Raw genomic sequence first — 25,709 nt, forward strand, 5'->3', positions numbered from 1 at the left:
TATATTTTTTAAATGCGGGTGGCGATCAAAACAATGTACAGAGGAACATGTGTAACCATGGGGACTAATAAGAGAATTTCTGTGGTCATGCTTGACAAGATCCCAGAATTGAAGCCTCTGAAACCCACAGGCAAAAGTTTAACATGTCATGGCAGGCATTACACCTCCTAATTCTATTCTGCATTTGAAGTTACATTAAAAGTACTCCAAAGTCATTGCCAACCCAAACACTGATCTTGCAGAAGTGGCCATCAGGCCACTCCCTAAAAGAGGAGGTGAATCAATCAGTGTTCAGAATTCCTTTAGCAAAGCCGTCAGACATCACACTGCACTTCCAGAAGGTTTCAGGATGAGGTTCAAGGAACCAGTTAAACTGATGTGCAAACTCCACTCCTAAAAAGGAAGGATTAACAGAGGTCTGGTCAGACAGCAGGAAAGGGCAAGACTTCAGAGACTGAGTCCACACAAGTTGTGTAAAGTTCCAAAGTGAAATAATGCAGCAAGGAGGTGGGAGGTGGGAGATAGCTGTGAAGGGAAATATCTGAAGGAGATAAAAAAATGTTAAAAGGCACCTGAATCAAAGGCATCTAGAGAGGCTGTAAATGGTAACCTTTCCCTAAGTTGTAGTCATTTTTGCTGTTGCTGCCTTTTGTGAGTCATGCAAGTGTCTTCTTCCCCCCAGGCTCTAAACTGGGAATAACACCTCAGAAGGATGCCGCTGAGATTTAATTACTTGTCATTTACCAACAATCCTGAGTAAAGTAAGACCATCTTACTTTATCAGGTGTACTCCCTTACCCCAATTTTTTAAAAATCTGTTAGGAAATTTAATGATTTGTTATCTTATATAGAGTATGCATACCCCATTTAATATCTTCAGGAGTGACTGGGGAATGGGAGTCCTCATTTTGATTTTCAGGGAGTATCTGGAGAGCATGTGCAATGTGTGAGCTGTGAGAACCTCTCTCCATTCTTTTGCTGGCTTCTGTGAAAATGAAAGGCTTCTATGCCAAATTACAGCCCTTAGAAGGGTCAGGGGGAAAATCACTTTCCAACAGGTGTTGAATCACTTGTGGTTCAAAACAGAAGTCCCCAAGTCCTAGAGCACCAGCTCTAATTTGAATATGGGCAAAATCTGAATGTGACTCTAAACATCTGAGTTTTGAATAGCTTTACATAACTTCCAGCAAGCAATGAAATTACTGCTCTGAAAGCTAATTACTCACCACCAATATCAATCAGATTGCTTGTGTAAGTAGTTATGCAGGCACAAACAATAATAAGAAAATCTATCCCTTTGACTTTCCCCTATAAACTTTTGATTATATGACTGGATCCTTCACCCTATGAACTCTCTTCCTTAAACTTTCTATAGGATTTCTCTATCCTCACTGTGTCTTAGCAGGAATTTACACACCATGAACTGCCATGAACCATGGCAGTTTAACTGAGTTGCTTGTGCTGGTTAGCTGTCCCAGTAGAGACCTAGGGGTTTTTACCCTCAGCATGAGCAGAAGGGGAAGAGGAGGGACTGCTGTCTCCCCAAAAACCCTGGTCCCATGCACCAAAGACATCAGAAAGGGCAGGCATCCTGAGACCATCTCCACTTCTGTCAAAGCCTTGTTCACAGCCTGTAAACTGGAATTTATTTTTTGGCTTGACAGGGCTCCCCTATTGAGACTTTAAAGGCTTGCAAATGCCACTAGTATCTCATGTGAAAACAAAGCAACTAGGGCTTGGCAAAGCATGTGGAGGAGATTTATAAGGTGTCTATCACGGCGAGAAACACTGTCAACAACTCATACAGAAAAATACTGTCCTACTTATTTCTTGTGGATGAAAATTCAAACAGTGCTTCTGAAATAACATCCTCAGCTGTTTCTATCTCCTGGCTTATAAAGTGACATTCCACAGGGTTTAAGCATGGCAAAGCAGCATGGGCCATTTGCGAGGACAGCTATCATGTCCAGAGAAAAAAAGATAAAAGAGATAAATAGCCAAGTACAATATTGTACCTCAACAACCTAAAAGATAATCTCAAAACTGAATGGAAGAATGGAGAGCTTTTATTTCTTGGTTTTTTAAAGAACAAAGCTTAGCGATTTCCTTTAAAAGCTATTCAACAAGCTCCCCTAAATCCTATTACAACTTAATGTGAAATGCATCTGTTTCCATAAGAACAACAGTGGCAGCATTCATCCTTTGTAGTCTGTCCTTTGTTGTTTCTTCTATCTATTCTTGTAGATTTTCCCACTCCAGTATACCATACACAAAACAAGAACTGATAAAATTTTAGTCAGAGCATTTATTTATTATGTCGATGCTGGAAATTCAGTTTGTTCCTGCTTGCTGCCTGAATCATGCCAAATTAAATTATTTGTTCAAGGAATTTATAAGGTAAAGAAACTGTTTCGATACTGTCCCAACATTTCTTGTATGCGGATTCTGTATTCAGCTACATATATTTATCTACACATAATAGCAAAGATGAATATAGTCTCTGCATGACTTCTCACTATAACTGAGATCCAAATGTACTGTAATGTATTCAGCCGGTGTACCTTAAATCAGTTCAACATCAGCTCAGCACTGAACCATTTTTTAGAACCTGCACATGTAGCTGTCTATATAATATTTTTCTAAGACATGACCAAGCTGGTGGGTTTATCTGATGTACACTGTTTAACTGAATTCATATTCAGCAGACTGTGAGGCATATTAATTCTTAAAAAGGTGTATATTTAGAAAACCTTAGACAAATGGAGACCAGGAAGAGCAAGATGCAACATGCTTTTATTAATGTCTTGCCTGTGGAAAAAGGTGACTTTGATTGTTTGTATGTTCTGAACTCAAATGCTGAGTGTCTTGTTTTTAAACACAGGAAATTAAGTTTTAGCACATTTAGCTTTTTTAACCTTCACCATCATCACCATTACAAATTTAAACAATGTATTGTTTAACATTATAATTAGTGTGGCTTATGTTTTTAATCTGTTTTCCCTCTCATTTTCTCTTAATCAGGTAACAGACATTAAGGAAAAGCTAAAGATCTCTAAAAAGTTCTGGTCAACATTGCCCTACACAATCTGCAAGGATGAGCGAGTGACAGCCGGTCCGTCAGTCGAGGAGGACTGCTGGAATGGCCACACCAAGGCGAGGTGAGGTGGACCCCTCTCCACCCCACCCGGTCCAAATCCCCATCTGGCCTGAAGCGATCGTGAAGCTGAGGGTATTTCACAAAACTGTTTATGAGGGTGAAACAGAAATGGGGAGAACAAGTCATTGTCCGCATGCAGCTTGTAGCCAAGATTACTTATTGTCAAAGTGCCATTAAAGCCAGAGTGTGAGTCAGGGTAAATGTGCACAGCGTGTCAGCATGTGAAGGCAGAAAATGTGCATTGGTTCGGCTACAGAAGGATAATTTATACTGAGATTTCAAAGAGCTCTTTAGGTCCATTTAGCATCCCTGTGTTGGGAATGACAGCTTGTGAAGCAATTGCACTCTTGGGATATCGTACAGGGATGAAACAGAAATTGGAATTTCAACTCTACTTGCTATTGGCTGGCAAAGCTTAGGGCTATTTACTGGGGCAGGGGGGGTGGGGCAGAAATGAAAAATAACCACCAGAGAATAAATGTAGCACTCCTCCTTATCTTGTGTAGAAGATTTGACCTTATGTTACTTCTTCAGAGATAACTGTGGTCATCTGCCCTTATTTGTGATGAGTTTTCTGTGAGTTTTAATTTTGAAGTTTACTTGGCCCTGCTGCGGCAGAGCAGGAGCCAGCAGATGAGCAGGTGTCTCCAAAGGTCCCAGTGTGGATTCATCAGCTGACAGAGGAGAGGATCTGATTATCCCTGCTGAGAGAGGGAGGAACTGGCTCAGGGACCATGCCAGAGGCAGTGTGGTTTCAGGTGCACAGCGGTATCCTGTGCTTTTGGGTAGACATGAGGATGGAGAGGTTTGAGTGTCTGGTGACAGCTGAATCTCGAGAGAAGTGACACTTTCTGGCACTCAGAGACTGGAATCTTTCTTTTCTTTTTACCTGGCAATACATATGAAGGCAGAATACAAAAATGAGCCAATAAGAAAAAACAATCAACCAGTCAAACAAACAAACAGTAGAAAAAAATGAGACGAACACATAAAATATAAAAACAGTGAAAATTAGACAACATAGGAAAAAAACTTAGAAACCTGCTCAGTGTAATTTTACATGGACGTATGGATGGATGGATACATAAATAGATTGCACCCACCCCACCATCTCATCATCTGATCATTTTATTAAGGAGCACAGTTTACAGGGGGATGTTTCACGCTGAATGCACACCATTTTTTCCTAGCCTTATTACATAACCTTCAAAAGAATTCATTTTGCAGACAAGAGGAGGGCGCTGTTTGGGACGCTGCTAGCCCCTTGAATCCACTTTTGGATGCATGTGAACAAATCTGTCCGAAAGCATGAGCCATTGCTTAGTTGCTAAGTCCCAGATCCAGAGAAAGCCCCTGAGGATTCAGAGAAATACTAGGAGGAGCGTCTGGCTATTACAGGATTCATCACAAAGGAACAGTGTGAAGAGAGAAATAAAAATGTGCAGCTTCTCTTTCTCTATTTTATCCTTTCTTGTTATTGAGCTTTGAAAGACATGAGCCCAGGCCAGTGCACTCACTGCCAGTAGTTAAGCAGAATTTCCAGGCATCCCAGCTAAATGCCATGAGCCACACCAGGATGCATGCATCAGTAAGAGATATATGCTACTCGTTCTACAAAAAAGCAGTCAAATCCCTTAATATCCATCTATTCCTCCTGGTTTCCATGGCCAACTCTAGTGTGTGTACCACATCTGGCAAATACTTGGCAGCTCTCTTCTGCTCCTGCACTGAAGGGTTTGGCACAGCTTCCACATTTGTTGGGAGTTAGGGAGGTACATTTTATGCATACAGTTTTTCACCCTTCTTTTGCTGTATTTATCTTATGAGAAGCCTGGTTATTTCCGTGATGCCTTCTAAGATTAATGTTCTGGAGAGAGAAGACCTGTCCTCTGTTAATAATGTCCTTGATAATTGAACACAGACGGTTCACTGGATGTAGAGTGACAGCTTCAAAATATCACCTGAAGATATGATTTCAGCAGGTCCAGCCACTGCTTCTCTGCCCAGTTTCTGTTTAATATCCATTCACAAAGGAAATAGTCATAGTCTTAGTAACAGAATTCAATAAATGCATCAAGTGGAGGCAATAGCAATAAGTCAGAGAAACACTACAGAATGCCGTGGCTTGTATATGAAATAGTATTAAAAAAAATATTGAAAATAACTAGCTTTAAATGCAAAATCACCTCTTGGCTGGTGGACAAAGACATTTACTGCAGCATAAAAAAAATAAAGGTTTTCTTGGTCAGATTGATTAGTATCTGATATCAAATAGTGGCTCACAAGAACAAGCATAGCAAAATCTGGCCAGTATTCATATGTGTGTGTATATATATATATATACACACATATATATATATATATATATATCTGTGTTCACTGTGTCAGCTGTCATAAGCACCCCTATGCTATATGAGGAGCTGCATTTTGAATTCCAAAGAATATGACAAAAGCCTGTGATAGAAAAAAAAGGATATTTAGCCACCTCCTGTTTTCATAGACATTAATACTGTAAGTAAAAAGACAACATGGTGCTGGCTACCACTGGGAAAGGAAATTATTTCTGGGGGTTTTATCAAAACCTGTTTTGGAATAAAGAACTAGAAACTTTGAACTTCCAGATAGATATTATGCCTTATGTTTCACTTTACACATCGCCTTTCGATGCTGCTTTTACTGGGGGAAAAGTTACAAACATGAGATTACAGAGAATAAAAGCTTGGCTTTCTCCTGAGAGAGGCATTACACCAAGGTCATTTGTGGTTATTACACTCCCTAAATATCACTTTGCTGCCATGATTAATTTACAGTGACACCAGGTCGCCAACTGAAGGTCACCAATTCACAAGTAATCATGGGGTAACAGAGTCATCCATTTGGCGTTCTGGAAGGGTGCACTTGGCTCGTTGCTGATCCTGTGCAAGGAACGGTTTTAATCAGGTCACATCACATAGAAACCAAGGGCTGTGGAAATGGGAAAATATTTTTTAGATGGATGAATCTCTTTTTTTGAAAAATCCATATTAAAAATAATGATAATAGCTACTAAAGACAAAGTGCCTTTTAGAGAGATGCCCAGCAGGATTTCTCCATCATATTTGTATTCACAAAAGAACATGGACATAATTTTATGTTTTAAGAATTAACGTCTTCTGCCAGATGTACAGAGACAGATTTCCAAAACCTATTTAGGATCTAAAAAACATTAAGATCAAACTTTGAAAATTTTCCTGCCTCTCTACATGCAGTTAAATTCTTAACAACAGCTGATAACATCTTCACTAATAGATATTCTCCAGAAATGAAGAAATTTTCCCAAGCATGATGGAAATCAGGCTTTAGGACTTAAACCAAGTCCAAGGTATTAGTCCTTGAATATATGACTTCTGCTGAAGTGAGAAGAGCAACCAAATCTGGAGCCATCTGATGTTCAGGAGACAAACCTTGAATTGCTCCAACCAACTCAGCCAGCTCGTTTCAACCAAAGCATCTGAGAGTTTGTGCTCATGCACTATCATCCTGGTTCTCATGCTCACCAGGGCTATAGACTTACTAATGTCTCAGCTCTGAACAGCTGTAATCTATGGAATGGATGAGACCTACATTCCACAATGAACCTATCACTCCTATAAAGAAAAGAAGAAAAGGAATTATATATAGACAGAGAAATAAACAGAAAAACATAGAGAAAAGTAAGGAAGAAAAGGAAAAATGAAGATTATAATTTTCAATATGTAGCTCAAAACTACAAGGTATGTCACCAAAACAAACACAGAATAGATTCTCAGCTGTCCTGACATTCTCTTCTTCTCCTGCCATACATATGGGCGTGTCTACTTCTGTGGCAGAGCTTTTAATTCCTGGTGAAATTCAGGTGGGAAGAAAGACTCACCAGATCAGTGCTTGCCCTGAGAAAGTTGCTAACTGCTGTCCAGCAAAGCTTGCAGTGACAGTGAGCTGAATGTCCTCTAGCTGGAGGCAGGCACAGATAACCATTCAGCACCACTAGTGAAAGCATGAATAAACCACTTCTCAGTAACTGTGAAAACTGCCTATTCTTGATGGCTCTAGTTTATTTTTACACCTTCCAACAAATTGGCAAATGAGCCATTTTCTCCCTCTCCTTGTGTCTCCTGAAGCTTTTCTCCAAGATGCAGGAAGAAAAACCAAACTGAAAATATCCTATGGGGATTACCTCCTGAGCAAACAGAATCACATGAGGTGAACTAGTTAGCCAAACAAGCCAATTTTCCATTGCACTTATCCTTCTGGACCAGATGTGACTGTCTAAACCCAGCCCAGCCTGAGTAACCCTGTGCTGTATTTTGTACTTTGCTGCCTACAGTTTTGTGCCCCTGGAATAACTCCAGTACTGACTAGGTGGCATGCCCCAGTTGTACTGTAAGTAGCTGCTGTGGCAGCAAAATATGAAGAATGTTGTCCTTTAAGACAGATTCTTTTAAAAATCAGAAGATTCCTTTTTTTTTTTTTTTTTTTGGTGTAGGGGAGTGTCAACTCTACAGGCTTTATATAAATGACCTGAAAGATTCATCAATCATTTTTAGACTTGGAAAGGAAGCAGACACCCTGGAACATTAATGAGTTATTAAAAAAAAAAAAAAAGCGGGGCGGGGGGGGGAGAAGAGAAGTGGTTTTAAATAGGCTTTGTGGTACTTGGCTATGATGTGCCAAAAGACATCTTTGCTGTGTCTGCTGAGGCAAGCAAGAACTGTGGAAAGGCTAAGAGGAACAGAAAGCATTAATATTTTAGAAAACAACATAAATTACACTAAAATCCTGACATAGCTGAGCAAGGAGCAAACAGAAGAAAACAAACAGTATTGTTCAGCTTCTCTGTACTCAGGGCTAAGAAAGCTTGCTTCTTTTTTTCTTTTTTTTTTTTTTTCTTTTTTGCTAGGAGGATGCAAAGAACAGACACTGATTCAGGTTGGCACTTCTCTTCTTTTCATTTATAATGGGCATACACTTCTTGTAATGGCCAGGCCAACAAAGAGATCATTAACAAGAGAAGAAGCAGCAGCAAAGCTTAAAATTCACAAGGGTGTCTCCACTTTCGGAACTGCAGCAAAAGCAGCTGTGTTCAACAACTTTGCCCAGCCAGCAACAAATCTTCTGTCAAATCACAGTCCCAAGACATGGCTTCCTATTCAGTGTGACTTAACCCTACCCCACACACATCAAAATGCTTTTGTCAGAACATGTGTCAGGCTGCCTCTCCAAGGCTGTCATTCATGAAACACCTTGGGCTGCGTGTTCCCATATCTGCATCAGTGCTGTAAAGAAAGGAAAACTATTCAAAGATATTTCATTCAATATAGACTTTTCTGACTGCTCCCCCCCATGCCCCCAAAGAAGCAGGTGAACTGGTTCAGTAATGAGGGTAGAATCCAGCTACACATTCAGACATGTAAATTCAGGTACTTAAATACAGAGTGAGACAATAAGGAGTGTGTGGTCCATGCAGTTGTAGTATCGTTAGAGACTCTCTGGGCCTTCTGGGATGAGTATGACACAGGACACTGCCTCCCCTCTGGACCAGAGCCTGGGCTAAAACCACTTGAGCATTTTGAAAAGCACTAATGTTATGGTGCCTGAAAAGAGCCCCAATATCCTGTCAGTCTACTCAAAGGGGCAGTTTTCCACTGCCTGAACACATTACCTACTGCTATGTAAGATGGTCTAAGTAGCGAAGACACCTTCCTGGAACTGGCAAATTAGACCCTGGACCTACAGATATTCAAACCCTACTGGAGTGGCAGTATGACACCAAATGGCCTACATCCTAGTGGCTAAAGTGGCATTCAAGACTCAATTCAGCTGCCTAAAGAAAGACACACACTATAACTGTAGATGCCCCAAATGTCCAGGACCTCTCCCTCAAGCCTGCAGATATGATCCAGAAAGAGCTTTCAGAGCTCACCTGTCAGAGCTAGGGACAAGAAGAGGAGGAATAAGTAAGAGCATTCAAATGGCACCAGCTGTCTATGTTTATGCAAGTAAATCCCAGCAGGTGAAATATAATGAATCAGTCATTTGGCCAAAGGCACATGGGACTCTAACAGCTGTCCCTGCTCCACTGATGAATAAACTGCTGACTAGCTGTGACTGGATCTGGTGGTGACTGGATCTGGTGGTGACTATATCTGGTGAGAGTGGGACTCTGATTATATGCAGATGCTTGCATTTGAGCATACAAGATTTGGTATGTGTGTAAACCTAAAGATGAATTTTCAGCCTTTCTAATTCTTTTGCTCTTATGTCCTAAATGGCAAGAGAATTTAAGTATCTGACTAACTGTTAGGCAGTAGTAAGGCCATGGATTTCTTGTGACCTACATAAAGTATGTGTCCCTTACACACCTAAGTGAGGTACACATGCCAGGAATGCTTTGGGGATCACCAGATCCTGGGCAAATAGAGCAGGGTGTGTGATAGTGTGACAAAATCACTTTCTGTAACTGAATGGGCTGGCCCATTTAAAGTTAGATGATCCTGAGAAGGACAGCAGATGCACACTAGTCACAGTGCAAAATATGAGCCTTCATGAAATGCACGCCAGAGCACTCTCTAATTGCTTTAAGTCAGTACATTCTTCTTTTATTATTGATGACAAGACAAAATTAAATCAAAGAGAAATCAGTCAAAGAAAGCCTGTGAGCTGCCATTCAGAGCTTCTCATGGACAGCTTGCAATAAAGAGCAGCTAATCCTTCATAAAAAAGGAAAGCAATCCACATGAATGTTTAGCAATTTCAGGTCACTTCTAGCTGCTAACAGCTATGGCCATTGTCATGGACAGGATACTGGGCAAGACAGTCATCCTCTCTGAGCCAGTAGTTCAATTCTTACACTCCTTCTTTTTTTAATCAACTGTACCTTGAAATGGCTGATTTACTACTAGGCTGAGTAATTTATCTACAGCAGCCCTTTCATTTGTAGAGACGTGTGACAGATGGAGATGCTGTTCCTTTGCAGTCCAGAGCATCTCTGCCTGCCAAGGTCTCCATCCTACTGCCTCTAGGCAGCTCTGCAGAATTATTTCCTGTTCTGTCTCTAGTGATTCATAACACCGTGGTCTGCTATACTGGGAGAGGTAGCTCTGTGTTCTCACCATAGTAAATCTGACCGCAGGATTCTGGATGGGATCTCCACAGCAATGTTATTTCTCATCATGGTACTAGCGAAACAACAGGACATGTAGCTTGAGGCTGGGTATTTTGGCAACCATGGTTGGTTCTTAGATGTTCACACGCCCCCAGGATTATTCTCATGTAAGCCTTCAAAAGCCACTGCTGGCAAATGAATCTCATCTTGCAAAGTGAGGACCCATTACGCTGAGACTAAGCCCTTCCCTGGCGCACCAAAGCATCTGTTCTCTTGTGAACCTCCAGAAGGAATGCAGAGCTTATTTTCCCTTCACCATGGCTTCAACAGAGAAAGCCCTTTCTTCTCCCTTACTTTCACATTTATTTTTAGATATATTTCTTTTTCCAGACCACTATGAACAATGCTGTCATCAATGCCAGACTTCAGTGGTGATAGAAAATTGGGCACACACGAGTGAGAGTGACGTGAAGTACTCTCAAACTATATTTGGTACCAGGCATCATGAAAGTTTATCATTAGTAGGCTAGACTGTGCTGTCATTACTTATTGTCTGAGCACATATGCACATGAGGAGTCCCACAAACATCAGTAGGACAGCCTGGTATGCAAACTAATTACAAAATAGATCATATCCTTATAAAGAAGGTAAACAAAGGGTAGATCTGCCCCATATCCCTTGCAGCCTAAATATGAGACAAAGACAGTAGGTAAAGACAGACAAGAGAGAACAGGGAAGCTGTGATGCACTATTTTCTCGGGATACCATGCCAGCACAGAGAAATAATGTTGACCCATTTTCAGCCTGGCAGCTGTAAAATGCACAGATAATTTTTAACAGAGATTTGAAGCACAGAAAAATGTAGCTTTGCAAATGCCTATAAGGTGAGCTTCCTGAGGACAAAGAGCAGCAGGGAACAAAGTGTGCATCTTTAACAAAAGGTAATGGAGATTTTTACTGTAGCATGATTGGAGGCATGGGCTGCTTTTTTGTGGGGGAAAGATGTGCAAAAGCACACTTGCTGCCTGTGAGCAGCCTAAGACTGCATTACTCAAGGTCAGAGAAAGGAATGCTGCAGTAATCAAGAAATTATAAGGTAAGAGCCTGAATAAAAGATTCAGATTTGTGGAGGGATGGGAAATGTCATACCTTAAATGTTATGCACAAAGTACACAAGACATGCAAGCATAGCCTGGTTTAAAGGAATAAGGACCAAATCAAAGAGAATACAGGAGTTTGGTAAAATTATAATGCTTTTTATAGGCCTGGATGTCATATAAGCTGGAGATGTTGTTCATGGTGGTCTGAAAAAGAGATGCAAGGAAGAATTGGAGAAGAAAATTAAGTGCTCTTTTAAACTAGGAAAGCCATAACGCCTCGAGATAGGCTTCTAAACTGTCTCAGAACAAATATACTATATACAACAAAGGACTTCATATCTTTTAAGCAGAAAGAAATGAAAACAGCAGAATGCACGGTTAGATGCTTAATTTAGTGTGTAACCATTCATGTCAGCAGAGGATATGAATATGCGGTGACTTACTGCTGGCTTGCGAACCTTTTTCATAGTTCACACAGTCATTGCTCTTGCTGGGGCGTATATGGAAAGTTAGGAGGATGAGAAACTTAAATCCTTTCTGCTCCCCATGCAGCTCAGCTACTAAACAGGTCCTTTGGAGTCAGTAAAATTAAAAACTATATTTTTTAAACAGTTTTAATGGATCTGTTTAAGAACTACACATTGAATTTTTTAGCACATCATTTACTGTACAGTGTTTTATTTCTGAAATTACTGCATCTCAAACTAATCTTTCATTCTGCTGTATAGATACTTGCCTGAGATTATGAACGATGGCTTGACCAACCAGATCAACAATCCAGAAGTAGATGTGGACATCACAAGGCCAGACACCTTCATTCGACAACAAATCATGGCCTTACGTGTCATGACTAACAAACTGAAGAACGCATATAATGGGAATGATGTCAACTTCCAGGATACAAGTAAGAAACCATTAACTGTCATTACATAACTCTAACTTTGGAAACATTTATGAATTGGCTCTGTTGCAATGACTTTCTGTAGTCTTTGTGCTCTGCACTGCTGACAACATAAAAAGTCTTTTTCTGTTCCATAAAATTCCAGTTATATAATTGTTTCTTTTGGTTCTCTTCCTTATCTTCATGTTTAATGCATCAAAACACTGAGGGCTTTCCATAATGCCAGCAGCCTGATCCTTTTTCAGAAGAGCATTTAATCATCTAATTAAGTTACAGCGGCTTTCATTTGGAAGCTTTACTGAATGAAATTTAGCATGACCACCACTTCCTCATTCCCAATGTGTTCATCCCCACTGGGGTGCCACGTGGAAGGGAGAAAAGGGATGAAAGCTGTAACCTATAGCACTCACATTGTTTCCCTCACTCCTTTGTGCCAGGTGACGAAACCAGCGGCTCGGGCAGCGGAAGCGGCTGCACAGACGACATCTGTCCCACCGAGTTTGATTTCGTCACCACCGAAGCACCGCCTGTCGACTCGGACAGGAGGGAGGTGGAGGCTTCAGCCACACAGCCTGGCTGGTCACTGCAGACGTTGCTCGTCGTCTTCCTCAGTCTCGTACTGCAGAGACAGTGGAGATAATCCTGGATCTAGGCGGACAAACTGTGTTTTAGCTACAGAAACAGCCAACTTTCTTCTTTTCTTATACTCTTGGACAATGGACCATGCCACAAACACTTGCAGTTTTCTACAAGACAGCAGTACTGCAACCTGCTTCCCATTTTCGTTTTCCCAAAGAGTACCAGGTGCCAGACTGAACTGCTTCCTGCTTTTTTCAGATATCTCTGAAGATGATATCCACTCTTGAGAGAATTCTTTCTCAATCCTTTATTACAGGAGACTTTCTGAGCTTCATTTCCTTTTATGCTGCAAAAGGGAAAAAGGATCTTACAGTACGTGTTTTTCCCCAGTGAGGAAAAAAGAGGGGGGGAAGAAACCAAGAAAGTTTTCTTTCTGAATCAAGCCTGACTCAAGGCTGCTGCATTTCAACAGACTATCAACAAAACACAAAAAAAGACAAGAAAGGAACACAAAAAATGCAACCGTTTTTCACTGACAGCCAGGTTTCCTTTAGGAACTTCTGTAGGATGATTCAGGTCATCAGAATGATCACTGTTATAGGGAGGAAGGCTGGATTTTTTCTCTCCAACACTAAAAGTGTATGTCTCAGCAGTGAATGTCTTGCACTCCATCTGCCAACCACATCAGATTGGTATGAAGGTAGAGAAGCTGAAAAATAAGTTTATCTTTTAGTATGGTAGTAGCTCCACTAGCTTCAGAATGTCATGTTACAGTTGCTTAGGACTTAAATCTTAATGCCCAGTAAAAATATGAGTAGTAGCACCGTTTCACCTAGTTTCTTTTAGGATTTATCCATGTTATACAATTGTCACCATTTTCCACTTAGCTCACCACCGCGAGCTTACCAGCCATGATGGTAATGTTAAACAATGCTCTTGACCCCTCACGGGTTCAGACAGAAAATAATCTCTTGTGATGTAATCTTTTTCCTTTTGTTACTGTTCTGACATCGATTAGAACTTTCTGCTACTATGTCCATTACCCTACCAAGACAGCAGTTCTCTAATAGACTGACAGCAACCGGATCAATAGTGTGTTTCACACCTAACTACATCTTTCTTATCAGTTAATTTCAGTGTCACAAGGATTTCTTCTACAAAATTTCAGATCAAACAAATATATAGTACTGACATGGAGATTTCTTTCACTTTTTTAGTCTTAGTATGATCATCTATTTTTATATATATAAATATATATAAATCACAGATTTTAACTTCTTAATTACAAGCTCAGGGTTGACACTTCTTTATAAGAAAAAAAAAATGTTTGGTCAACCAACTCTTTTTTGCTCTGAAAAGTAACCCTTTAATGACTGCTGAGCATGAAAATCAAAGAACAGAATTTTTTACATATCCAGTTGTCCATTTCTTAACAAGTTTGCAGGTTGGTGGAGAAAACCTCTCTCATATGTGTGTATTTGGTGGAGGTTGGGGGGAGGGGCATGTGAGCTTGTATGATAGGCCTAGAAGGACATGGATGTTAATTGCAATGGTAATTGTATTCTCAGATTCTTCAAGAATACATTGCTTTAATAATCATTGTCTAAATGGTTATGGTCTGGGATAGAGTTTCCCTAATTTGCATCTGGTCATAAACCCAAGATGGATGCTGTGTAAATCCTGGACAAATGTGTGTCAACAATTAGACATCAAAATCTTCCTTCTTCTATCAACCGCAGACAAAGGATTTTTGGGGCAATTCTGTGTGGTGTTGAAATGATTTGCCAGAAATTTATTTCCTGATTCTTATGTTGACTCTGGAAATCATATACACAAATTGTGGTATCACTGTAAAGCCAGCCAACCACAGTACAATTTAACAGCAGAGCAGGTAGATCGTATCCATTGCAATTGCTTTTTCTTGTCAAATTATAATTAGCTATTGATTTAGGCATGAAATTAAAATAGAAAACACACAGCACGTTAGAATAAAGTATACTTAAGCACTTTTACCAAAAAGTATTTACAATCTATTTATATAGTATATCTAATAACAGAAAGCGTAAGTTTTGAGCCACTTGTATTCCATTCCTTTGTTTCCCCCATTCGTTTACATTGAAATACAATGAAAGATAACATCATAGAATTCTAGAATCGTGAAACAGTCTGGGTTGGAAGCAACCTTAATGATCATCTATTTCCAAGCCCCATGCCACGGGCAGGGATGCCATTCACTAGATGAAGTTGCTCAGGGCCCTATCCAGCCTGGCCCTGACAGGTGGTCTATTCTTCTGGGCCCAGATTAGTGTGTCACTGTCTAAGTGTACAGATCACAGGGGTCTTACATGGCAATGCTTCCCACTTCTCCAAATGTTCCCCACGGAGCAAGTCTTGTGATTCAGCATTTACGGTCTCCAGGAGGTTTAAGCCAATTCTCATAGACTTCTTTTGCCCTGGTACAGCAGGTACCAAGCAGAAGGTCTTTGTTTTTAATTTTTTTTCCTGAACTTGCACATGCAGCTTTCTACAAGGAGAACCCTTTAAAAATCTCCCCTGATCCATCTCTTTTTACCCATCTCCACATCCTCTCTACGTCTTCAGCAACTTTGTTTCAGGAGAAGTTAAGTTTGATTTTGGTTTCTCTGGTTTTGTGTTTATTCGGTGGTAACTGATTCTATTTCCATCCAACTAGTCTGGATCTAAAAGCTTATTGACAGGCACCAATGGCCAAGCCCTCTGATGCAAGTCCTCTGTTGTACTTGCTCCACACTGCTAGTCAAAGAGCTGATGGGCTCATCAGGTTTTTGTGTTAGCCTCGGCCCACATGTAGGTGATCTGATGACTGTTTTCAGCTGGTGCAGCCAAGATGTGTGCCCAGGGTGCTCTCATCTATTTGCAGACCTCCATGGACTTTTGGACAAGGAGTAAGATGGTTCCCTAAGAACTAGGGCTTCACTGAAGGTGCTCCTCACTGGAGGAGCTTGCCCTGCCGTTCTTGGATTGGATCTTATAAACAGCTGCTCAAACAACCAGCCTACTCCTTGCCAAAATGTAATCCTTGAGGGAGTTCTGCCAGAAATTTATGTCTTCCACATTATTATTTCTCCTCTTATTTTCCTACTATGCATGATGATATTTTGCCAGGAGACAGAGATGCCTTTGTATGAAGTACTGTGCATACATTTCTTCAATAGTCCCTAAAGGTTGAATGCACTCTTCATACATTGCATTTTTCTGAGATTAAGAGAGCTATTAAATCTACAGAGAAAATGAAATTGGGAATGAAGGAGAGAAAAGAAAAAGCATTCATATTCATAAATGTGAGAATCTACATAATTTTCATTGATTCTATTTGCACATTCTTGCATCCAATAGCTCTTCTTCTAAGGTAATTTTTTGGTGTGCCACAATTTAAATATTTCTCTTCTGTTAGCAGCTGATAAATTAAAGAAATTATAAAGAAGACAATTACCTGTTCAAGAAAAAGGCACTAAGTCCTAAGGAAAAGTCCTTTGATTGTGTAAACCCTTTCTGCTGCGCAGTCTAGAAGTTCTTAACATGTAATGTTCTTTTAAAGTGGAGACTAATAAAAAATTAGATGCTATTAATTACATAACCATTGCTGTAGACCCCTATGAGGTTTATTCTTTCAATATTAACTGAATTGCTTTTGCATCATCCCCAAATTTTTCATGTTCACTGTACTGCAGATTTTTCTACTGGTGACTAAGTACACAGTACTATAAATGCAGTGCAGACTACCTGGACTCTGGCCAAACTTAGACATTTCAAAAACAGACAATCAGGAAAAAATTGAAAAAGCGGATAGAGATTTCCTGCAAAAGAGGAAGATGAAAGGAACCTGTGCCTCAGTGTTCTGGTAAGGGTTGATCTATCCCAGTTTCCTAAGAGGCATCACAGACCTCTGTCCGTGGAAAGCTCCCAAAATCTGAGTCTCAGATGCACAAATCATCCCAGTTCTGTGGGATTTTTAGGAAGGATGATTCCCACAGATTTGTGAACCAGTTTGAGCCGCTTCCATGCAAAATGGCTTTACTGTGCATGTGACTGAGCACTGGCACAGATTGCTCAGAGAGGTTGTGGAGTCTCCCTCACTGGAGATATTCAAGAACCGTCCGGACACAATCCTGTGCCATGTGCTGTAGGATGACCCTGCTTGTGAAGGGAGGTTGGACCAGATGACCCACTGTGGTTCCTTCCAGCCTGACCCATTCTGTGATTCTGTGATTCTATGAGCTGGAGCTGTTCTTGGGAGGTGGACTCTATGTGCAGTGTCTCAGCAGGCAGCAGTTGCCTTCAGTTTACTAACTGACTCTGAATCATTATCAAATGTAACTATACATATTCACTGAAACTTTTATTACTTCAACATAAAAAATAAATTACAGCACTGATGCAAGTTGTGTTTTTTGTTTTTAATTTGCTTCCAAAGATAACCCATTAAAACTGAATACAGAAAATTCTAGAATTGTTATGCAGGTTTCTATAGATTGCATTATGGATATTTACAAGAAACCCACATTTCAAAGACCACAAAACTATGTTTAATATATTAACCCACAAATGTTCAAACCTGCTAGAGGAGAATGGATAGAGTTAACAACAGTGGAATGTTACATAAAATTGAAAAAAGCTGTAATTTTAAAGGGAAATTCAGCAGTCAAAGGCTAAGTCTTAGTGTCAGTACTGAGATTATGTTGTCAAAACATAACAGACTCAATAATGCCTAGTTTCAAGAAAAATAGGGCAGGTGATGCATTAAACATGGCAATGTTTTCATTACAACTACTTGGACTGTGAGGATCATATTAACATGTGTAATTATGACCCTTTTTTAATAAAATAATGATACAGACCACAGTACCATGGTAACAGCGTATGTGAAAGATAAATGTTATGATATTAACAATTTTCTCATCTGTTAAACAGAATAGGAGACATAATGGAGAATGAAGCACTTTGATTTTTAACATGAAGTTCTTGCATCAGACAGGAGTGATGGCCTCAAAATAATTTAGTCAGAATGTTTTCTAGCAGTCCATCCTATTCAAATCTGCTGATCAATACAACCAACCAATCACTTGAGAGTAATTTGCCAACGTAACATGAAGTGTTCGCTTACAGTACCTCTTTACTTTTTCTACTAAACTGAGTATATAGTTTATGATTCTGATTGTGCATTGTATGAGGTCGTAAACAGATTTGTGCATTGCACCTGTGTGAAATCCTGGTGCCATGACAAAACAAATGAGAGCTTTGTCGTTAGCAAGGGTTATGACTATAATCAAAGAGAAAAAAGTAATTCCCTTTTTTTCTGGAAGCTGTTCATATGTGATTTGTTTCTGACTCTTAATAAAACAACAACACTGTCCATAAAAGAAGTGACGTTAGCATTGTCACCTGCAAGTTTTCAACCTTTACTCCAAAGCAGTTGCAGTCTTTCTGCGTGGCTTCCCCACAGCCGAGGTCTCTGGACTGTCCAGGAGCTCAAGAAAGGCATATGTGTTTGTCCATAGCTTAAAGTCTACATGGTTAAATCAAATCATTTCAAGAAAATGGGTCAGTATTTCAGTCAGCTCTTATTTCACCTGATAATTAGCAGTGTAACACACATGAAATGCTTTTGTTTCACACTGATGAAAAAAAACCCTTCTTCCTTCTCCTCCTTTATTCTGGCACTAGGAAATCTGTGAGGCTTAATACTTACAGCAGTTGGAAGCATCTGGTGTGTAGTTTGTTTATTAAACTCAGAACAGCTGCATTACTAAGAGGAGTTGTCTTTTTCTTGAGAGGGAATAAGGAAAGAGTGTGTCCATTTATCATTAGCAAAAAAGATGTACAGAATGTCGACTATTTATCTTAGGTATAGTGGAGGTCCATCTGTCAGCATTTCTGAAGAAGTTTTAAAGCCAGATTTCCAGGGAAGACAAATCTACTCCCACTAAAACATAAATCAGTATGATTTTCTTCTATGAAAATAATACAGAATATGTGGCTTTCAGTTCCAAGCATTGGGGAAGTTAGAAAGAAATTTGATTTCTCCAAAGTGGGAAGCTAGCGATTTAGACAGCTCTCCTTCTCTCATCTCCTGGAGCTCTTTTGTAGCTCTACAGGGCTCTCCTGAGCTCCCACACAGATTGTCTGAAGCAAGGAGCCTCCTGGGTAAGGAAGTTGTCTCTACCAACAATGGAGTTTGTTTTTCCAAGATGGATAGAAAGACAGCTGAGGAATGAGTCAGGGCAGAGTGACTTCACAGTGAGACCCAGCAGATATATATGACTGTGGGGGATTACCAATAAAATCAGGTGAGGGACAGCTGGTGCTCCTCACATCTGTCCAGCTCTTCTTTTCAACCTACTGCCTGTGAATTTTCAGTGTAGTCTGATTATAACCATCTATTCATGGGCGTAGCAAAGGCACAACTATTAATAGATTCACAATTCAGCAGTGCTTTGGTAGTCTGCTGCAAAGTTTCTCTCTCTCCTCATTTTCCTGGTAGACTGTCTAATTCTGTATCTTTCAGAGTCTGAGGAAGAGCTTACTACCTAAAACAGATTTCTGTGTGTCAATAGTCCATTTTTTGTTTTTAAAGTGTTATTTAGGCACAAAAGTTGTTCATATGTCTCATTAAAACTACTCAATTTCACTATGTATCTAGTGAGTTTTCTTCTCCAGCCTGAAAATGACACTCACAGGAGGCTTTGGAGAAAGCCCAAACTCCATTAACCCTCTAAGTTTCTTAGAGGTCTCCCATGTTCCACTAAATACCCCAAACACCAGGTTACAGGTGGACAGTGCTCTTTCTCATCCCTCCTCTTCTCACTCCTCACCTCAAGCTATCACCCTGGGCTTGAAAATCTTTCAAAATAAGTATTTCATCAAAGCTAGTACATTGAAAAAAAAAATCTTTTTTTGCCATATCTGTGTTTCCTGATGATAAATAATTCTAACTAATGCTTCCTGTGTGCCACATGTCCTATCTGTCTTTGAGTCACCAGTGTCGCTATGACAATTTTCTTCTCCAGGCTGAACTGTCTTTTCAGTCATTTTTAGCTCATTTTCTATCTCACTTCACCAGATTTCTATGCCTTTGGTAGAAACTAAAGCTTCTATGTTCAGACAGAGGATGTATCAAAAGGGAGACTTGGTTCACTTATTTGGGAGGTTTCTATTGGGCTTTATCAAACCCCACCTCTAGCTTTCATTCTCTATACTAAACATGCTTGTCTGGGTGTATGCTCTTGTTTATCTGACATAAATCCTGCTGTTTTTTGAATCTGTAATTAGAGCTTATAGACTATGTCTTGGGTTATCCATTCAGTTGTGGCAAAGTTCTACTTCTTTCTTATAACTATAGCCTGCAAATTCTGTTTTGTTATTGTCTGCTATGCTGATGAGCCAGCAAGGCCAACAGTAAAGAACTTGTGGATTTTCTATAGCAAGATTAGCTGAATGGGCAACAACTTGTGGAAACAATTCATATTGCTTCTGTAATTGATTATTTTGAGGTCTGCTGTTGGGTATTTTTTAATTTCACTTTATTTTATTTAAATGTTGTGGGCTTCATTTCGTTTACTTTACAGGTTGTCTACGTGTGTATTACATTGTACGCATGTAATGGAACTACAGATTAACTGTTTCAGTCTTTAGATCACAGAGAAGGTTTTTAAGCAGTTGGTCGATCTTAGGGGTTTTGTTAAGAGCTACAGAGTGATGATCAATCTCAAAAATTTGCCCAAAGAGTCGTCAGAGGACTTCAGATTTCAGCTTCATGCTATTAGTTGAGTTTGAGGCTCCAAGAATATTTTGTAAATAATTTGTGAATATGTGCGTGTACTTGAGGGGGAAGAAGGAAGCATTTTCATCTCTAAAATATTCTGAACCTTCTTTTCAACTTCTGCCTAATCTGAACACAAATCTACAAATGAGGAATTCACACTCAGATGTTCAGGGATGTCAAACTAAATCAATTGATGGACATTTATAGACAGACTCCCCCCAGGTTACTTTTTTTTTGATAAGCAACATCATTTAATTTCCACTAGCAATTTTGTTACATTTATCAAATTCAAAGGAAGGGTGTTGTTTAAGTAGGTCAGATTTCTTGATCTGAGTATCAATTGATATTTATACATGTTTGTTAAACTTTTATGACTCCAGACATATGAACATTGCTTGAAAGCATGCAAATTGTTAGCTCTGGTTTTTACACTGTATTTCTAGATTAGTATTTAACATAGCTAAATGTGAATTTATAGGGATGATATTTGAATGCAAGTCAAGTTTAGAAAAAAATTAGTTTTAGACAGAAATGAGGTTGGGTTGAAAAAATATTATTAAACATTAAACCTGCTTTTCTACTGATCTGGTTCTAACATTTCGGCTTAATCTGGCACGACAAAAACACAAAACCAGTTTATAGCTCATACCTGAAACTAAATGGTAGTTTCAAATTTGAGAGATTCCAATCAAAATGAAAGGTAGAGAAAAATCCCAAGTTCTCCCATCTCCAAGCACTACTTACAAAGATAGAATATTTAGCAGCATATGGCAGTGTGTGTGTATATATATAGCAGTATATCAAGGCAGAGTTTGAACTTTTAAGGGAAAGATTCTTTATGGCTTTGTAACTTCAGAGAAATATTGTACCACAGAAATAGACAGAAATAGAAAAATGTATACAATCGTTTTGATACATTTGTGAAATAGGTTTCACAGAACCTGATATTTTTTGTGCAAAATGCCTTAAATCACTCTATGTAGGGCTAATGCAATCGAATTTATTTCTGTATATAGCCTTTTATAGTAAATACTTCGGATGCAACACTAGACTTTTCTTTCCACTGCAATCATATACAGCCTTATGATCACTAACTGTAACAGAGAGACAATGAAAGCTCTGCTTTTTTAGCTGTGAATGCACTTTCAGTCAACTTGTAGACTGAGAGCTTGGAAGCAAGAAGTGGTGACTGTGCCAAGGGCACCAAGACCTTCCCAGTGGGCAATACCTGCATTCTCTTAGTCCTTTACAACTGACTCTTCTTCCTCTCATGCCATCTGTCTTCATGAAAATCAGCTGTGACTTAGGGCCTCGGATCATCCCACCAAGCACTTCAGGGAGCACATTGTCTTTGTAGATCTCTACAGATAGTCAGAAGAGATGGGCACCTCCATACCTGGGAAGGGGCTTACCTCCCTTCCCAGCACATGCTGCCTGGGATGACAAGGTTTGTCATGTAGAAATCTCACTTAAGTGCCTGGAGGTAGATGCCACTAGTGAGACAAGGTGTCCAAACTTCACCCAGACTCTCTCCTGTGCTTCTTTTTGTTGGCCCAATGGTGCCTCTTCTTCACGCCAGGGCTGGAGTGAGGAGCCTGGAGAGGAATTCCACCTGGAGAAACCCCAGTACAATGACTTTGTTTTTGGGCCAAACCAGACGTACAACCAACATGCATTCATTGTTCTGAATGCTGCCTGATGCTGTTACGTTTGTATTCTTACCTATATAGACATTGGAACCAGTCAAATATCCTAGCTTCAAACAGGAAAGGGGATTGCCTTCAGTGCACATATGCACAAGGGGTGGAGCTCAAACAGGTCTTTTCTGAAATCCCAGGTGTCTTTCCAAGGCTGGTAAAAGCAGTGCACAGGGCTAAAGCCAGCCCAGACAGTTAGCAGGGATTATGACGCACATGGCCAAAGGACAGAAAGCAAATTAATGCAGTGCCTCAAAGAGTGAGGAACTGCAATAAAGATACCCTTTGGGTGTAATCATTAATGCACTTAGTTGTTTGTCACTCTCAGCCCTTACTGCATCAGTGAAAGGAAAGTACACATCTAAGAGGTCAGTAGAGAAAGCAAGGTTAATACCTACAGGTTAATGCTGACAAACCACTAACACACCTCTTGAAAAATAGCTGAGTGGTATGATAGAAATAACTTGTTAAAAGCTCAAAAATAATTAAGCATAGCTTCATCTGTATCCCCCTCCATCTCTTGAGACTCCATAATGATGATATTATTTTTCATTCCCCAAAATACTTCTTGGGGGGTTGGTACTTGAAATGTGGCAGAAACCAAAAGCCCTAGCTGTAAAGCACCCATTTCAGTCCAGTATTCTAGGCGTCCTGCTCTTCCTCTTTGTTTTCCTTTTGCATTTCTGAGAATGGCATATCCCCATAGCGCATGTGAGGATGCATCTCTCTCCCTGCATGCACATTTATTTATGCATATACACACATATATGTATCTCGACAAATACAGTCACAGACCAGTAAATTTCAAGCACATATGCTATAAGAGAGTATTGCAAAGGCTCCATCTACCACAATACTTGACACAGACCTAATGAGAAGAGTCCCAGGCAGGGACTTGTGCTTTAAATATGTTTATACCTTGTGTATCTTTAAGTGTTGTTGAAATTTTCTGAAATAACTGGAAAAGGGTGAGCCTGCAGAACTTAATTTGACAACATCTGCTGCTACTAGTAAGGAACACATAAAAAACCCACAACTCTCCAGATAAAAACAGCAACCTAGATGGTATTTTGGGGGCTTTACTGATACAAATTTCATTATTACTTGGTTTCTATTTAAACACACACAAAAAAAAAACTGTAGAAGCTCACCAAGCTTTTCAGAACCCCTACTTCCTTCCTTTCAGGCTACAGTAATTGTTCAATGATTACTTTTCTACATTTATGGAAGTATGCTCTTTAAAAATGAACTGGGTAAAATACTGATGATCAAAACCATCATCCTAGTTGGTGGGGTTTTTTAAAAAGCAAATTCATAATGCATGGAAAGTGGCTCTAACTTCTAATGGTGTCATCTGCGCCCCCCCCCCCCCCTTTAACTGAATTACAGATTTATAATCATACTGCCACTGTCCATCACCCAAGAATGACATGACACAATACCCAACAGATTACCCCCGCAGCAACTGGGTCTTTTTCATTTCTTTCTTCTCCACATACTTTCCTCCAGGAAGTTTTGATTAGTAGAAATGCATTCAGATTTCCCTGTGGATAAAAAGAAGGGAAGTGTTTGACATTTTCCAGATACTCTCAGACGGTACTGCTCGGCCCATTGCTTTTCCATTTCCCCTTGAGTCTTTACTAAGTCCGGTGCACAACAGTTAATGTGGTTTTCACAAAGCAATGATCAGTAATGTAAATACCATTTCTTCCCTCAAGATTTATAATGAATTCTGTGGTTTTTGAGCTTGTTTCTTTCAGTTTTTCACATCAAGGATGTTAAAGATGATATTTGGAAATCACAGAACAGTTAAACCATAAACCGTTGTTTTTCTGTTCATTAGTAAGAAAAGTTTGACTGCAGGGATATTTTGCTGGCAGGGTTGTATTAACAGTCATTTACATACATATATATATATATTTGTAGAGCTGCACCTGCTTCTTTCATATACCTTAAAATTACTACAGATAATGAATGTCCTCCTATTAAACTCATTTTTTGTATTGCATCTTCCTGAAATATAGATGTTAGAAGACCTTGCTGCTCAGCCAAGGCAATTTTGCCTGGTGCAATATTATGTTACTAGACAAAGCCATACATTTTATTTTCTAAATCAATACTTCTTTTGCTGCCTACTGAAAAATCCCTTTTTAGTGCTTACAACACATCTGAGAGCTAGAATAGGATTGTAATATTCAGTAACAGACTGAAACAATAAATAGCATTCTTAAAGATTAATTTTATTTGCCCTGCCTTTTGCCTGCAAACGTTATCCACAAAATGCTTTCCAGACAGATTGTACCTTGTTAGTTTCCCTGCTTCATAGTATACATGTATTAATGAATATGTATTTCCATTGGCGACAGTGTAAGGCAAGTTATTTCTCTCGTAGCATTATTCTACTGTTTATTCATGTGCATATTTTAAATTTGCAATGGCTTGTTGGAAAGTCTAATTGATGGTCACTGACTACTAGCCAGAGCTTTCTTTTGTTAAGACACCATTACATAAGATTCTGATCATTACATGAGAGTTCACTTCTGATTGTTAGATCTAAATTATATTCTTTTCAAAGTCACAGCAAACTCCTTATCAATGAATCTCCACAAAAACATTGTGTTAAAAGTGTCAGAAAACACAGTTTTCCCAGTTGTCTTTATAATAAGAAATAAATAGATTTTCTCAGTTAAACAAGAAGATATATTGAGCTTTATTTGAATCTTGCCGTAATTGGCAAAGCATTAGAATATAGAACCCACAATTCACTAACTCTCTGTGCACAGAGAGCAATAGCTCAGCTAAAAAATATCAGATTGCTTGTCAGGAAAGTCTTATTGATGCAACACACAAAGTCATTTGCAGACCATCTACTATAGGTATCCAGTTGCAGCAACTACTGTGACATGTGACATCAAGAAAGCAATGAGAGAGTCCAACCCTCTGCTTCCCAGTGCCATGAGATCTCAAGTGTCTATACAATCAACAGTAAGAGGGAAACACATGCTTTCCACCTGCTGTAGCTGCATATACTGTATGTTGCTCTGACTTCTCTCTGCTGACAGTAACGAGTATTCTTAGTCTGGCATCATGGCATGACAAGCAATGTGAATGATTCATTACCATCTTCAGCTTAGAAACCTTTAAGTACATGCACGATGCCATAGTAGGTGGTTTGCACACAGCACATTCATCCAAGTATTAGAGATAGGTGATCAGAAGCAGTTATTTTTGGTGAGGTAACTATGCCCAAAGTGTATGGATTAAGACTTCCCAACATAACTCCTTTAAATTCAAAGTTTAGAAGTGTTCCAGCAACCTGGTCAATGTAATTTATGCTGTGTGAGGACTAT

At 39.5% G+C, this 25,709-nt stretch overlaps 1 protein-coding gene across 1 annotated transcript in view; it reads left to right on the forward strand.

Moving 5' to 3' along the window:
- Positions 1–16,997, forward strand: part of GPC6 (glypican 6) — a 752,623-nt gene extending 735,626 nt beyond the window's left edge. Inside the window, exons 8-10 of the mRNA XM_048293560.1 lie at positions 3,022–3,158; positions 12,110–12,285; positions 12,720–16,997. Coding sequence (XP_048149517.1) covers positions 3,022–3,158; positions 12,110–12,285; positions 12,720–12,922 — 516 coding nt within the window. The 3' untranslated portion in view covers positions 12,923–16,997. The remainder of the gene's footprint in view (positions 1–3,021; positions 3,159–12,109; positions 12,286–12,719) is intronic.
- The last annotated feature ends 8,712 nt before the right edge of the window (positions 16,998–25,709 follow it).

The sequence above is a fragment of the Corvus hawaiiensis genome, chromosome 2 (assembly GCF_020740725.1).
Source record: "Corvus hawaiiensis isolate bCorHaw1 chromosome 2, bCorHaw1.pri.cur, whole genome shotgun sequence".
NCBI classification, from domain to species: Eukaryota; Metazoa; Chordata; class Aves; order Passeriformes; family Corvidae; genus Corvus; species Corvus hawaiiensis.